The sequence below is a fragment of the Gossypium hirsutum genome, chromosome A09 (assembly GCF_007990345.1).
Source record: "Gossypium hirsutum isolate 1008001.06 chromosome A09, Gossypium_hirsutum_v2.1, whole genome shotgun sequence".
In the NCBI taxonomy this organism is placed as follows: domain Eukaryota; kingdom Viridiplantae; phylum Streptophyta; class Magnoliopsida; order Malvales; family Malvaceae; genus Gossypium; species Gossypium hirsutum.
The window spans coordinates 6,485,465-6,502,721 of NC_053432.1; the positions used below are offsets into that span (position 1 = coordinate 6,485,465).

The following is a 17,257-nucleotide window of genomic DNA, read 5'->3' on the forward strand; positions in this document are numbered from 1 at the left end:
TTTTAAAGTTAATTTGATGAAAGTTAATTACTAATATTATTAGTTAATAATGTATTCTCATCTCAACTCTAAAACCCGAATTAAACATTAAAAAGTTAACACTTTTACTTTTTAAATACCAAAATATATAACTTTTATAAAATATAAGTACATAATTAGACCAAAAATAATAAAAGTACCACATTAAAAAAGTGTATAACTTTTGTCAAATATGAATACTTATTTGAACCAAAAAAATAACAAAAATATCACATTAAAAAATGTCAAACTCAAAATACTAAATTATGTATTAAACCTAAACTTAATAAGCAATTATTTATTTTTTGAGTGAAATTAGGGAAAATAAAATATAGAGGGAAAAAAGAAAGGAATTTTATCAAACTTTTCTAATGATCTTTTGAGTTGAAAAGGATTGCTTTTGTGGTTGTTTATGATTTGCTTCTTCTTCTTCTTCTCTCTCTCTCTCTATCTTTTGAGTCCATTGATTTCAGTCCAATTCTTTTTCTTCTTTTCTAATATGGCTTTCTTTTTCCCCCTTTTCTTTGAAAGCTTGTGTTTACTATTTTTTGTGAATTTTAATTTTTTAAAGTATATGCATATATCAATGTGTACACCCACATAATACTCAAATAATTACATGTAAAATAATAAAAAAAAAGGTTGTATCTTCAAGGGTAAAAAATTGGTTAAAAGGATTGAAAAAATGAGGAATTTGAATAGTAGGGAGAAAATTTCTATGTAATTTTACCTTTTTTGTTTAATATTTTTTATTTTTTAAGAGGTCATTTTCATAATTTGTAATTTTTTTATAATTTTATATAATTTTATAAATTTTAAATTGTTTACGTGACATATAACAGTGGATTAATATTGTGTAATTTTTTACAGTTCCACTAAATTGTAACAAAATCACCAATTTCAAACAAATAAAAAATAAAAGGATTAAATCCGAATAAATACAAGGACCATTTTTGGAATTTAACCTTAGTGATGGTTAGTAAAAATAAGGATATTATATTTGAGGCCTTGAGGACACAAGGTTCCTTCAATTCACTTGATTGGTATCTCACCAAATTGTGAAGAACATCAATGGAGAAGAACCCTTGTGATCAAATGAAACATGGTGAAGAAGAGAAGCATCTCACCACCAAACTGGGTGGCCTTAAGACCATGCCTTTTGTTATATGTAAGCCTTAAATTCATCTATTTTTTAATCTTTTAAGATATATTGAGATACAAGGATTGTTGATTCACTCCTTAACTAATCGATGTGGAATTAAATTGTTTTTGTTTATGCAGCAACCGAGACATTTGAGAAAGTTGCAAGCTTTGGTCTTCATGCAAATATGATTTTGTACTTAATAAATGAATATCACATGTCCAATGCCAAGGGAGCTAACGTTCTATTCCTGTGGTCTGCAATTTCGAATTTCATGCCAATCCTTGGTGCTTTTCTCTCTGATTCTTTCCTCGGCCGCTTTCGCGTTATCGCGCTCGGAACATTCGTCAGCCTTCTTGTAAGCAAAAGTATTTTCTTAAAACGGTTAATCCGTAAGGAGAAAACGGATACATTAATGTATGATGTATGGTTATTCTGGCAGGGAATGAGCTTGTTATGGTTAACTGCTGCCCTTCCGCAAGCAAGGCCTCCTCAATGCAACGGTCTGGCGACAGAAAGTTGTGCATCTCCAAAAGCAGCTCAGCTGGCGCTTCTCTTCTCATCTTTTGCTTTAATGTCAATCGGAGCCGGTGGCATTAGGCCATGTGCCTTGGCCTTCGGTGCTGATCAGTTGTACAATCCTAGCAACCCTGAAAACAAGAGGGTGTTGCAAAGCTTCTTCAACTGGTATTATGCTTCAGTTGGACTTTCACTCATGGTTTCCGTAACTGTTATTGTGTATATTCAAGATGCAGCCGGGTGGGTCATAGGCTATGGAGTTCCAGCAGGGCTCATGTTCCTCTCCACAGTCATGTTCTTATTGGGTTCACCACTTTACATTAAATTGATGCCTGCTAAGAGCTTGTTTACAAGCTTTGCTCAAGTCATGGTGGCAGCTTGGCACAACAAACACTTGGCTTTGCCAGCAATGGAATCTGATCCAGGCATATGGTACTATCACAAAGGTTCCAAGCTTATTGCACCAACACAAAAATTGAGGTAATTAATATCTAATTATGACCTCTAATTGATTAGGAGGGAACGGATATGAACACATAATACAAATATGGGTAAAAGTAATACAAAGGCTTTTATATTAAGAGTTGGATTATATTTGACCCATTTTACTAAAAAATGAACAAATAAGTCCTTATACATTAAATCAAAGAGCAAACTAGTCATTGTGTTAAAAATTTCATCTATTTATACTGTTAAAAACTGGTCCCACTATATCAGAATGAGGTACATATGGCACGTCATGTGTAATTTTTAGTTATTCTGTTAGCTATACTAATTTTTAACAATAGAATTGAATAAAATTTTTAATAGAAAAAATCAATTTGCTCTTTAACCTAATGTACAATTATTAATTTGCTCATACTTTTAGTAAATGGGATAAAATGCGATCTAACTCCTAATTGAGGAGTCTCCATGATACTTTTACCCACTGATATGTTACAATATAGATATAGTGATACGATAATTTTAACAAAATTAGAGTACAGGTGTTGATAATAATAAAATTATATTTTATATAGTTATAGATGATAAAAATGTAAAATGAATGGGTTCAAAAGAAATAATGTAAAGTGAATAGTTATCAATTAAATATTAATGTTTAAATAACTTTTAAAGATGTAAAAATAAAATTTGAAGTAAAAAAGAGTTAACTTTTAGAAAACCATTAAAAGTTAAAAAAAAAAATTCTTGATTTGTGGTCGGGTATGTTCAAACATCTCTAATTGTATCTTGTTCTTGTTTTGATCGTGTCTAATTTTATTTTTACATTTTGACGTGGTCTTAAGTGCCCCATGATTTTTTTTTTGTGCTGAAGTTATATTTGTGTTAGACATATGCTTGACATTTGAATGTTCTAGTTAAAAGACTTAACTATATATGTTGAGATTTAAACCCATTCTTAACAAATACAAAACGATAAGACACTCGAACCAAAATAGAGTTGAAGTCCACACAATAATGTCATGTATTATGTCAAATTTCTTGTCAGGTTTCTTAACAAAGCTTGTATGATCGGAAATCCGGAGAAGGATATAGACATGGATGGCAAGGCTATAAATCCATGGAACCTATGCACTGTGAAACAAGTGGAAGAATTGAAAGCATTAATCAAAGTGCTCCCCATTTGGTCTAGTGGGATCATGATCGCCGTATCCATCAGCCAACACTCCTTTCCGGTGCTCCAAGCCAGGGTCATGGACCGTCACTTAATTCCTGGAGGACTACAAATCCCTGCTGGTTCCTTTGGCGTCTTCGCAATGATTACACTCACGATATGGGTCGCTACCTATGATCAAATCATAGTCCCCTTGCTATCTAAGTTCACCAAACGATCACGAGGGTTCAGCTTGAAAGAACGAATGGGAATGGGCTTAGCAATATCTTGTGTGGCAACGGCGGTGGCAGCAATGGTGGAGAGCAAGCGGCGAGCCACCGCAATAAGACAAGGATTGGGTGACAAACCCCATGGGATGGTGCACATGAGTGGAATGTGGTTAGTGCCACAATACAGCCTGATTGGATTAGCCGAGGGACTCAATGCAATTGGACAAATAGAGTTCTACTACTCTCAGTTCCCTAAGAGCATGGCTAGCATTGGAGTGGCACTTTTTGCCCTTGGGATGGCGGTGGGGAACTTGGTTGGTAGCCTTATAGTTGGAGCAGTAGATAAGTTGACCTCAAAAGGAGGAAAACAGAGTTGGGTATCAAACAACCTTAATATGGGTCATTATGACTATTATTATTGGATTCTTACAATTTTAAGTGTGATTAATGTGTTTTTTTACTTGATCTGTTGCTGGGCTTTTGGATCTAGTGACAACAAAAACAAAATAGTATGGGATGAAGAGGAAGGCACTGAAGATGAACTAGAACTAGAACTAGGTGACCATGCCAAGGGAGTGGCATCTCCCATTGTTTTTACTCATTGATCTTTCAATGCTATGTTTTTACCTAGAATTTGTGTAGCACAATTTATTTTCTCTTTTTCTTTTGTTTTTGTTATTATATAAATAAATATAAGTAGCTATGTTTTTTCATGTAAAATAAAGGCAACTAAAAATATTACCATGTCTCAAGATGGTTATAAGCATCAAGGACTTTGTTACTAGTCCAAAACACATGGAATATATCTTCCCATCCCTCCACTGGCCACAAAGAATGTATCTACCATCAACATTCAGACCTTTGTTTTCTATATTGCATTTAGTTGGCAGTAGGTTGTGTAATAGCCTCCACTTGAAAATAGTAGTAAGTTCAAGCTTTGAGCTCAATTCAATAATTGTCAGACTTAATTCGAGTATTTTTAAATAAATTTAAATAATTTATGAGCATTAATATCTTTATCTATATTCCTAAATGTAATTCTTTAAAAAAAATCAATAATTTTAGTTTAAAACTATAACAATTAACCTTATATCTTTTAACATCTTTATCCCAAAATCACATTGTCAATTAATATTAAATTAAGAAAAAGTTCATAAGTTATGGATTTTGCATTAGTATTTCATAAAATACTACAACCATAGTTAAATCATCAAACATATCTTAGAATCTAAACAAAAACCAAAAATTAAGTTGATATCAAGTTGAAATTTAAGAGGTTGATAATTTACAAGTATTTTCAGACGATCAATCTTATGGGAGTATGACTTGACATAAGTTTACGAAGGTTGAGTACAATCAACCTATTCTTTAATAACTTCTTTGATGAGTTCTTTGAGTTGATCGACAACGACAACTTCATTGTTTTTCAATTAAAGTTTTTTAGCAACATGCGCATTGGGTTGTTCAACAGCCTCTCTTGCAAATTCTCATGTTGGACTTCTTCGTTGGCTAGCTTCTTCTCAGTAAGATAAAAAACCCTTTCCATCATGAAAGCAATTTAGTCATTCTTTTCCTTGAGACTTATGGCAAGACTCTCCACCGTTTTTGCTAGAGATGTCATTTTTCTTCCAATTGTGGTGCCAATTTTCATGACATTCATCACTTTAGAATTTAATTTTGGGGGAGATGCTAGGACAAAACTATCGCTTGATTTACTTTCTTTTTGAATGACAATCGACGGGCTACACTTTAGATCCACGAGTAGATATTTCTTCTAGTTCATTATTTGGCAAAGATGCATAATAGGTGGATTGCCACTTAACATTGAAGAAATTTGACCAAATAACTCTATTAGTGCCATGGGGATAAGCAAGAACATTGATGCTTGGCAGTGAAGTCCAAAAGTCATTGCAACTTTAAACTTTGATTTTTGGAAAGGAGATGAAAGGCAAAGATATCCCTATTGGACGTGCCAGAAATTTATACACATAAATATCAAGTCGAAAATTAACTTTGAAAATTTGGCAATAAATTTTAATTATCAACTTTGAAAGAATTACAACTTATAAACTCTAAATTTCTTGATTGTAAAGAAATTTCTTTTAATTTTTTCTTTTCTTGGTGGAGCTTCAATCCAATTTTTATTTAGGCTTGATCTTGAAAAGATGTGGTTTGCTTCACATGTCGTGGTAACTTGCTCTTGAAATGAATTTTTAACTTGCTTTCTTTGGCTAAACACGATCAAAAGGTAGATTTCTTCAAACCTGATATGTTGTTCTTCAAGATTTCTTCAAGTTATTTAGAAATTTCTTGAGATTTTGAAGAGAGATCTAAGTCTAAATATTCTTTTCTTCAAAGAATTTTTGAATATTTAAACTTATGAATGTGTAGAATAGTTTAGAGGTGGCCTCTTTTATAGTGTCACTCCTTTGAATAAAAGAAAACTTGTGAAATGTACAGTCTTTATTGAAGTGATCCACAAAGAGTAAACTCTTTTATTTATTATTTGTATCACATTAATTTAATTAATTAGAAATAAAATAATAATATGATATTATCATTTAATTATTTACTTTTAATTAGTGATAATATAATTTTTTATTATTTACTTTAAAATTAATTTAAAATAATTATGACATAGTATGTGATGTCATCAATTTAACACATGATACTTTACATGTGTTATTTTGTAATTAATTTGAAAAAAAATCGTCTACAGTTGTCTTTTAATTTTTTTTTTCCAAAAAGGGGAGTAGTTGTGGTTGGGAATGATTTTTTAATTAAAAGTTCTGTTTTGTGGTTATTTTTAGAGTAAGGATGAAGTCATAAGTTTATCTTTGAGGGGTCAAATTAAATTATGAAATTTAAAGATGTTAAAGTTTAATTTTTTTTATATGTTTGTTAGTTTAGAATTTTAAAAGGATTAAATTGAGACTTTTTTCATCTTTGAAGGGTCAAAGTTTATTTTTACCATTAAAGTAATTTATAGGCTCTGATCATATTTGTTCTTTTTGACACGATATCGAAAGCTATCCATAGCCCCTCTCTAACCCATAAATAGGAGGATAATGTGCTTCAGTGCACTCAAACCCACATCCTCCTATATTAGCAATAATACTCATGCCAGTCGAATTAAGACTCAATCTACATTCAAACTTGTTATTTAACCAACAACATATGTAGATATCTTCTTGAGAGAGGATTATAGAATTGGGAAATTAGAAAAAAAATATTTATTTTTAGAGTTGTTTTATTTTGAGAATGTCATTATTGAATTATTTAAATACAGTTACTAACTAATAATAAAAAATAGATAGAAAAAATAAATTGCAATTTAAGTAAGGGCGAATTTAGGGGGCTGGTCGGCCCTCCTAAAATAAAAAATTTTCTATTTTGGTCTTTTAAAATTCTAATTTAAATTAGTAAAGATAAAATTACACTTTGGCTCCCCTTAAAAATGATAAAATTTTCATTTAATCTTTTAAAAATTATATTTTTACTATCGTAAAAATTATAATTTAATTTCAACTCCTCAAAATATTTTCTGACTTCGCTAATGAAAAAAAATGAATTTAAATTATAATTTGTATTGTTAATAGTTTTTGCTACAATTTTTTTTTTCATTATTGTTTTATTAGTTGTGGCGCAACTCTTATCATCATATAATGACACATAGTTTGATATTAGTTTAATAAATTTAAATAAAAAGCTTGTGTTCCAAACTCATACTTTAAAAGCAATATAATTTAAATATAAAATTCATAATTTTTTAATTATTAGTGGGCAAACATCAAATTGTTGTTATCCACGTCCTCCTCATCATTAATCCTCAAAAATCCCATCGCCATTATGTGAAGTTGGATCACTTGAGTACAACTATCATCTATTTCAATCCCTTTAAATTTTATACAAATATACGAATGTTTAATAAATTCAAAGAAGATTGAGTTATAGTTCAGTTGGCATCGATATTATTACTAGCACTGGAGGACATAAGCTTGAGTGCACTGAAATATATTATCTTTCTATTTAAAAATTAAGGAGGGGCTATGAGTAATTCTAGGCATTGTATCAAAAAATAAAAACCAAAAATCATGATGCTACACTATATAAAAAGAAGTAAATAATATATATACCATATCACATCTCGGATCTGATGAAATAGGATGAATTGAGACAATATTTTGTAAATATGTAATTATCTTGAATATACTAATTATTTCTATATTTTCCGATTTCCTAGAAGGGACAAAAGAAACATCTTGTTCTTGCTTCAACAATTTCTGATCTTTAGGGAACCTCTCAGTAAGATTCGAACCCTGATAAAGTTCTGAACATCTATCAGAGAAAAAAGAACGAATGGATTTTGTAAGATTCCCAAATTTTTTTGATTATTTCAAAAAATAAATGATCATTCATCTGCTTCTCACGTTCCATGAATAGTCGAGATAAATTAGTTAATATATAAAAAATCTTCAAACTGCTATCTCCTGTTTAAACATCTGATTTATTATTTTTACCCATTAAATATGAAAATTTAAAAAGTTTTAATCTTATATATTTGAATTTGAGTGTTTAGTAAATAAATTAAATTAAATCTTTGCAATTAATAAAATTACAACATGATATAGAAATTTTGAGAAAAATTACTGCAATTGAAATTAAGAGTTGTAGAGGATAAAAATAATAGATTAACTTACAAAGTATAAGAACTTTAGACTTGATTGATAAGAGTGTTGAAAAATTTTAAATTTATTGAAAATTAATATTTTGAATGATTTAATATTTTATATATGTTTGATAATTCAAAATAAAAATAATTTGATAATTTTTTTATAAAAAATGTAGAAAATAATTAAGTAAGAGCTTTCAATTAATTTTATTTATTTAATATTATATTATTTTATAAAAATTTTATGTTTAAAATTTAATTTTTTTAGAACAAAGTGAAATGTCTACAAATTAAGGATAAAATGTAAAATTTAAATTTTTTTTATAATTTAATATCTATATTTATCAAACAATATAATTATATTTCGTAATTAATTTTAAGTAATATATCAAATATTTTTATAACTTAAATTTAGTACTTCAATTTTCAATGCTTAATTTTTTAACTCTTATTTTCCTTGTATTTAATTTTTCAGTTTATCAAACAACACCTTATTTAAATATTATTTACTAATATGAGATTTTTTGATATATTAATCATAAAAATTTAAGGCAACAAGACTTCTTAAGTCCCTATTAATTTTAAATTTTAGTAAATTAATCCTTATCAAAGAATGATGAGTAATTTAATTTGTGTGAATTTCAAAATTGAGCAACTCACATGGTAATAAGGAAAAAAATTAATTTTAAATAAAAACACGTGTAAAATGTTTATTGATAAACATGACTTAATTTTTACACTTGATTTCCACCTAGTCAAAAGAAAAAAAAAGTTAAATTATAATTTAACCCATAGCCTAACCCCTGAGAAACCCTTATCTTCAACCTCTTAAAACCCTGAACTATGGAGAGATAAAACCAAAAGGTTAAATTATACTATTTGTCCCTATACTTTGAAAGTTATGGATTTAGTCTTTATATTTTGATTTGGTTATTTTTAGTCTTTGTACATTTCAAATTTTAGAATTTTCAATCCTTATCAAATGATAACTATTAAATTCCTAAGTTGATTTATTCTATTCCCAAAAATTGATGCGTTAAACGTATTATAATACATGTAATGCTATGTCAACTTGTTATTTGCGTCAAAATTGAAATTTCAAAATTCCCGACTCAGAATGATCTAATTATAAAATATGGACTAAATCTATAATTGTACGTATAATACAAGACTAGTAATTGAATTTAAACAATTACTGTTTGAATCAAGACTAAAATTCAAAATTCGAAAAGTATAGAGACCAAAATTGACCAATTAAAAATGTACAAGGACTAAATCCATAACTTTTGTTATGATGGGATTTCATCACTTCCTATACAATTCCAAGTTCTCATGAAATTCTAAAGCATAAATTCGTTCCCTTTATTTTTGTTATGATGGGATTTCATGTTCCCATATGAGATGGAAGTGAATGACAATTGTTCACACCTCAATTTATCTATAATTCCAACTTGTGCTATTAAAGTCTTAATCCTTCATTTTTCATCCTCCAATACGTATATTGTGATGAATATTTAAAATTATTCCATAATAGCTGCATCTATTTTCATTTAAAAACTAAAGGGTAGTCGATTGAGTCTTAACTCGATTGATATAAGCATTGTTGTCAATATAGGAGGATGTAGATGTAAGTGCGCTGAAACACATTATCCTTCTATTTATAGGTTAGGAAAGGACCATAAATAGTTCTAGGTATAATGTCAAAAAAAAAAATATAATCAGAACATATAATAAAATTGTTAATAAAAAAAGGTAAATAGCAAAAGTACCATTTTTTTGATTAGCCTCCCTACCCTTGAAGGTTACCCTGCAACTTGACCAAATCACAATGAAACTAAAAAAAAGAAGAAGAAGATAATAAAGTGGCCGAGTTTTCAATTTGTTACATATAATTCCCATCTTTTTATTATCGATTGATGGGGTTTCCTATAAATTGATTTTTTTTGTTAAAAGTTTTATTCATTTGTAGATAAAAGTATCATGAAGGCCTTATATTAAGAGTTAGATTGCATTTTGCTCCATCTACTAAAAAATGAGCAAATTAATCCTTGTATATTAGAGTAACGAGCAAACTGATAATTTATATTGCTAAAAATTGATGTGACTGATGAAATAATGAAACAGTAACACGTGGTATGCCACATATCCCTCATGTTTACGTATATGGACCATTTTTTAACAGTAGAAATTGATAATTTTTAACCGAATGACCAATTTGCGTTTTAATCTAGCATACTTGGACTAATTTTCTAGTTTTTGGTAGAAGGGGTAAAATGCAATCTCACTTCTAGTATAGGAACCTTCATAATACTTTTCCCTCCATTTGTGTTAAGTGATTATCTAGCTTTTTCAATTTTTTTTAGGTAAGTGGCGTAGAATTAAGTGATGTAGGAGTTTGATTGCATTTTACCTTCTCTAAGTTTGATTGCATTTTACCTTCTCTACTTAGATAAATTGGTTCTTGTAAGCTAGATTAAAGAACAAATTGGTCATTTTATTAAAAATTTCATCCATTTTTGTAGGTAAGTGATGATGTGGTTGATGGCACAACCAAACAATCATATGTGATGTTCCATATGTACCTTTCCATGTTTGCAAATATTTAAAAAAATAAAAATCCAAAACAAATAAATAAAATTTTCTAATAATTATTTAAAAAACCACGTTTAGGATGAACCTAGACAACCTTGTATATATTTGTGTGTATATATTTGAATTATAAGAAATTATTAAAAAATATTAAGAATTATAAGAAATTAATAAAATAAGACTCACCAACATGATTAACTAAAAATATCAACTCAATTGTCAATTGAGTCTTAACTTGATTAGCATGAGTATTGTTGCCAATGCAAAAGGACATGGGTTCGAGTGCGTTGAAGCGCATTATCCTCCTAGTTATGGGTTGGGGAGGGGTTATGGGTAGTTCTAGGCATTGTGTCAAAAATAACAGATATGATTAGAACCTATAATGAGATTGTTCAAAAAAATTTTTGAATAATTTTCTAAATTTTTATATATAGTTTTAATAATATTAAAAGTTTTAATGATTGTTTATAATTTCTTATAATTCCTAATAAATTTTGAATAATTTTCTATATTTTTATATTTATTTAAAAAATCATGTTCAGGATGAACCTGAACAGATAGTTGTCTAGGTTTATTTGAACAAGAACAACCATTGGTCTAGTTTCATCTTGAGGTGGTTTTTAAAAATAATTATGAAAATATTTATTTTAATTTTTTTAAATATTACTATGCAAGCATGATGCACACATAGTATGTCACATGTCACTATTCAGTTGCTTCGACAATCACGTCGGCACTTAATAGTCAAAATGGATGTAATTTTTAACAAAAGGACCAATTTGTTCTTTGATCAAGCATGCCGAACTAATTTGCTCATTTTTGAGTAAAAAGAGCAAAATGCAATTCGACTCTTAGTACATGGACCTATATGGTACTTATACTCTTTTTGTTTAAATAAAAATTAATTCCATGTTAAATATTACCTTTCATGTCACCGTTTTAACAATAAATTTTTAATAAAAAGATTAATTTAGAGTATGTAAAAAGGTTAATTTACCCTTTTATTAAGAAGACCTTTCATACTACTTTTAAGTGACATGCACCAAAAACATTTGACACTTTTTTTGTTTAAAATTAATATTCATTTTCTTTTTTTTTTCTTCTCACTGCGTAGTATAAATATGATGGGAATGCAAAATCATCAGCATCATTGTTTTATTTTCGAAATTAATAATGATTAAATTATTATCTTTTTAAATGATCAATTTACTTAATTTTAAAATTGAGAATTTAGTAAATATTTTTATCAATATTTATTCAATTGTGATGTACGAGTCTTCATACCATCTTTTGCGTGTGCCAAATGTGAGTTTTGTCCAATTCTTTTTAATTTAATCTGGTTATTTTCGATTCTTCATTTGTTGTGATTTGTACTATTTTAATTTTACATTATAGCATCAAACATATATTTATATTTATACAATATTCATAATTGTAATTATATTGTATTTATAACTATACGATACTTATAATTATACTATATTTGTAATTGCAAATCTTTAATTTTTTTGAACAATATCATTATAGGTTCTGCTCATAACTGTTCTTATTGATACAGTTTAGAATTACCCATAGCTCCTTCTCAACCCATAAATAGGAGAGTAATGTGTTTTAGCATACTTAAACTCACGTCCTCCAGTACTGACAACAATATCCATACCAATCGAGATAAGACTCAATTGAACTTTAAAAATTCTTTTTACATTAAAAAATAATTAAAAAAAAGAAGAAACGTGAAGATCTGGAATACTTTGATTCCGAATTTCTAAAGATAATGTGTTTCAAACATAAAGTTGTGCTATTATTATAAGATCTTTCTCTTTATACGAATTTCTTTCCCTTTTTATCTCACTTTTTCTTCATCTTAGCATAAAATAATTTTATGTTTCTATGTTCACATGCAAAGAAGAAACTACTAGTACTACTATGAATCGGCTTTTCATACTTTTTTCTTTTAAGAACAAAAAAAAAAAATTATAATACTTTTATAAAAAAAGGGGTATTCGAGAGATATTGTTTAAAAGATATTATATAATTTAGACTTAAAATATAAAATGGTATCTAAATTACAGTTTCTTTCTTAAGTTTGGTATTTTTTTTTTGTAGTAATTAGTACTTAAATTATACTTCATTACTTAAATGGTACTTAAACTATACTACGTTATTTAAATTATTCTCATTCGCTAAAAGAATTTTTTAGTCAATCATTTTATGACATGAAAAATTTTAATTAAAAATTTTTTAAAAAATAAATATTATTTTCCTAATTTTTTATAAACATATTTATTTCTTTTGTTTTTTACCCAAGATTTCGGTAACGAAAAATTTAAGAATTTGTCAAAAAAACTCATCAAAACCCCATGTTCGGTGACAGAACTCAAATTCTAGTGAGCTTTTTTTATTCCTAAACCTCAATTTTAATTCCTTTTTCACCCTATTCAAAATTCATTCTATTTTGCATAAAATAATTAATGTTGGATGAAACTCTAAAAAAATTAAAGCATAAAATTTAAATACTAAAAAGAAGTTAAAGTAGAAAAAAAATAGTAAGAGAATTGCAAATAAAAGTTATCTAATAGTAAAAAAGGTGCATTAAAAGAGAAGAATCGTGAGGAAGGAGAGAGTGTAAAAAATTGAAATAGTTTAATTTATTTACATTTTATTTTTTATAATTCAATTTAATTCTATTCTTTTAATTTAATTTTAACTTAAAAGTATCATGTGTCACAACAATATTTGTTAAGAGACTTTTATTATGAATGAGACAATTTAGATAATAAAGAATAGTTTAAGTACTGCTTTGAGTAATGGAGAAAAATACTAACTTGAGAAAAAATTATTTAGGTATCATTTTGTAATTTAAGCTTAACAGAATAGGAGGTAACTAAACTATTGGATTTGTTTGAGTTAGATAGCTAAACTATTTTTTGATCAATTTAGGTACCTAAACGTAAATTCAATTACTAAAGTTGGTACTTACTGTTAGTGCCATTAAAAAAATTTCAGCTAATAAGATGTCATATCCCATTAAAAATAATTTTATATTAATATTTATATTAAAAAAATTAGCACTCCCCCCCACCATCCATCTCCCTCCGTCCCTGTTACTTTCATATTCACTGCAAAAAAGACTGAGAATTTGTTGTTTGTCTCATTATCAGTTGGCTCCTATTAGACATAGTTTCCACAACTCCTTTTCCTCCAAAATATCCCCTACCAAGAGGATTGTATGCCACTATCCCAATTCCAAGCTCTCTGTGGGAATTCATGAATAACCCTTATGTTTTGCTACTCATTCTCACTTTTGATCTCCTCAACTTATACATATTTGTACGTGAGATAGTGGGATGTGTAGTTAGTGATTTTTTATGGAGAACTACTATTATAAATACTAATTAGCATAAGATCCCTAAGCACTAAAAATAATAAAATTCATCTAATGAAGTTTTCAAGTGCTTAGAAGACTTTAGCTGTTTTTAGTTTTTCGTATGGCTTAATTCAACGACATCGTCAGTGGTTTGACATGTTCGACAGTGGTGTTGCAATATTTAGATTTTTGCATTTAGTTCAGGCAATGACTGGAGATATTCATGGTCGATATTTTCCATTGCACTATATTGCAAATCATTATTTATGATAACATTTGGTATCAAAGCATGGTTTATCGCTATCTTGTCTGGTTTTAAAAGTTTGTAAGTTTCTCAAAATAACAATGTAATGCTTCTTTGAATTATTAGTTTTAAAAATTTTTGAGAATTTTTTATTGCAAACTTTTGTGCAAAATCATTAGATTTTGTTAAAGTGAAATTTTAAAAATTAATTATATTATAAATAATTTAGTAAAAAAATTATAATTTTTTGTTATTAGTTACATATATTTTTAGGTGCTTAAAAGTTTTAAACTTATTGCATAAGGTATTTAGTAATAAAACTTTACATTATATTTTTAGGGATCCAAATAATTTTATTTAATTAGAGAATTAGCCAAAACAACTTTAATTAATGAAATTATTTATTGTAGTAAGGATTTCATAAGGTTTATAGACATTAGATGTTGCAACTTAACAACAATCTTGAATGAAGTTTAAGGATTAATATCTAGCTAAGTGATTTTCATAATTTTATTTAGTTAAATATTAGCCACAACATCTTTAGTTAAATAAAATTATTAAACTTAAAAATCACATACGAAAAGCATAGGTATTAAATCCCATTATATAATTTATTAAAATAAAATTATTAAATGACTTTTCATAATTACCCACAAGAGTTATGAAAATGAATTTAATAATTTTTATAAAAAAAAGATAGTAAATAATTCTATCATAAAATGGATCTAATTGAATTAAAAGTGTGGCCCCAGACAATTTTTATGACACTAGATTCATTATTTACATAATTTGCATTGGTATATTATGATTATTTGCCTCAATTTTTTTGTTAAGCATGTATGTTCATTCATTTTGCAGTTTTACAACCTGTGAATATGTCTGATAATAAAGTAGATATCCCTGAATTAACTAGTGAGAATTTTAGGTTCTGGAAGGAGAGTGTTCTTCTCCAATTGGGGTGTTTGGATATTAACTATGCCATAAGGAAATCTAAGCCACATATTACTAAAATTAGCACTCAAGATGATCTTGCTGTGTATGAAAAATGAGAGCGATCTAATCGCTTAAGTATCATGTTCATAAAGAGTAAGGTTCCTGTTGATGTTAGTGGTTCAATTGAGCATTATGAGAATGTCCAAGATTTATTAACGGCTATTGAAAAACAGTTCAAAACTTCTTAAAAGTTATTAGCCAACACCTTAATCATGAAGTTCACATTAGTAAAGCTCACTACTATGAAATGTGTACGTGATCACATCAACAAGATGAGAGATTTAAAAACTCGATTGAGAGCAATTGAGGTTGAAAAGCCTGAATCTTTCCTGGTGCACTTTATATTGAACACTCTTACACCTCTGTATGGGTCATTTAAGATCTTCTATAACACACATAAGGATAAGTGGACTATCGATGAGCTTTTGACCATATGTGATTAGAAATAGGTTAGACTCATACTGGAGATAAGAGAGAGTACATTTACGATTGCTTAAGGAAAGAAGATGGTCCAAGCCAAAAAAAGGGGAAGGCCAAAATGCAACCCTAAATTGACATAAAGAAAGAGTCCAAGTGTTTTTTTTAAAAGAAGGGACACTTACAGAAGGACTATGCCAAGTTTAAGAGCTGACCTGAAAAGAAAGGTAATTTAATCTCACTTGTTTGATTTGAGTCAAATATGCTTAATGTTAGTTATAACACATAGTGGATTGATTTTGGTTCTACAATCCATATCTCAAATTCCTTACAAGGATTAAGAAACCTTAGGGAACCAATGGGAGTTGAGCGACACATCTATTTAGGAAATAAGATGGAGGCGCATGTAGAAGCAATTGGAACATGTGAATTAGTGCTTAGGAGTGGTTTTGTTTTAATTTTAGAATAGACTTTTTATATTCTTAGTTTTTCTAGAAATTTAGTTTCTATTTCAAGACTTGTACCATTTGGGTATTGTTTTAGTTTTTAAAATATTGGGTTCATTTTATTTTATAAATATAAACTTGTTGGGAATGATTTTTTATCTGATGGTCTTTATTCTGTTAATCTACAGAATAATGTCACTCATAATGTTATGCACGTTCAAACTGTAACACCCCTAACCTGTCTTTGTTGCTGGATTAGGGTTAGAAACATTACCATACAATTGGAAATATTTAAACATTATATCGTTCAATAATTTAAATGACATCATAAAATATTTATACACATGCATACTGTCCCTAAACGGAGCCCTCAGGGACCTAAAAATAGCTTAGAAATAATTCGGGACTAATTTGAAATAGATTAGAAAGTTTAAGAAAAAGATACAAAATTTGCAAAATAGGGGTCACACGGTCGTGTGACATAGCTCTAAGCGGTGTAACTTTCGAACTACAGACAAACGGCTGTGTCCCAGCCCGTGTTCTCACCCGTGCAACTCACTGAGTAGGCTTACACGGTCGTGTCATACACCCGTGTGCTAGGTCGTGTTTTAGGCCGTGTAATTCGCTGACTTGCACCCTAAGAAAATCATCAGATGACACACGGCCGTGTCACCAGGCCGTGTGAACCCAAAATTTACCTAAAATCAAACCCTTTAAAAACCAATTCATGCATAAACATTCAATCCATTTGTACACAACTTAAAGGGACCTAAAATATCATCAAAGCATATATATTTTTGCCATTTTCAAGACCCTAATTCAACTAACCAATATGCTATTCAAAAGCACCACAAATAGCAACTAAACATCACTTACCTAAACATGTTCACATACTTCATTTCATACATAAAAACCTAGTCCATTTAGGTACCAAAACATACTACAGTTAACCATCTCCAAACCATTCAAAACATACCATAAGAACCTTAATTACAAGTATGTTAAAAACAACCAAGTGACATAATTT

At 28.6% G+C, this 17,257-nt stretch overlaps 1 protein-coding gene across 1 annotated transcript; it reads left to right on the forward strand.

The window, feature by feature from the left end:
- Positions 1 to 1,027: 1,027 nt before the first annotated feature.
- On the forward strand, positions 1,028 to 4,199 carry LOC107892348 (protein NRT1/ PTR FAMILY 1.1). Its single transcript, XM_016817413.2, has 4 exons — positions 1,028 to 1,186; positions 1,300 to 1,517; positions 1,602 to 2,158; positions 3,168 to 4,199. The coding sequence occupies exons 1-4, from the start codon at positions 1,090 to 1,092 to the stop codon at positions 4,105 to 4,107; spliced, it is 1,812 nt and encodes a 603-aa protein (XP_016672902.2). The 5' UTR covers positions 1,028 to 1,089; the 3' UTR covers positions 4,108 to 4,199.
- The last annotated feature ends 13,058 nt before the right edge of the window (positions 4,200 to 17,257 follow it).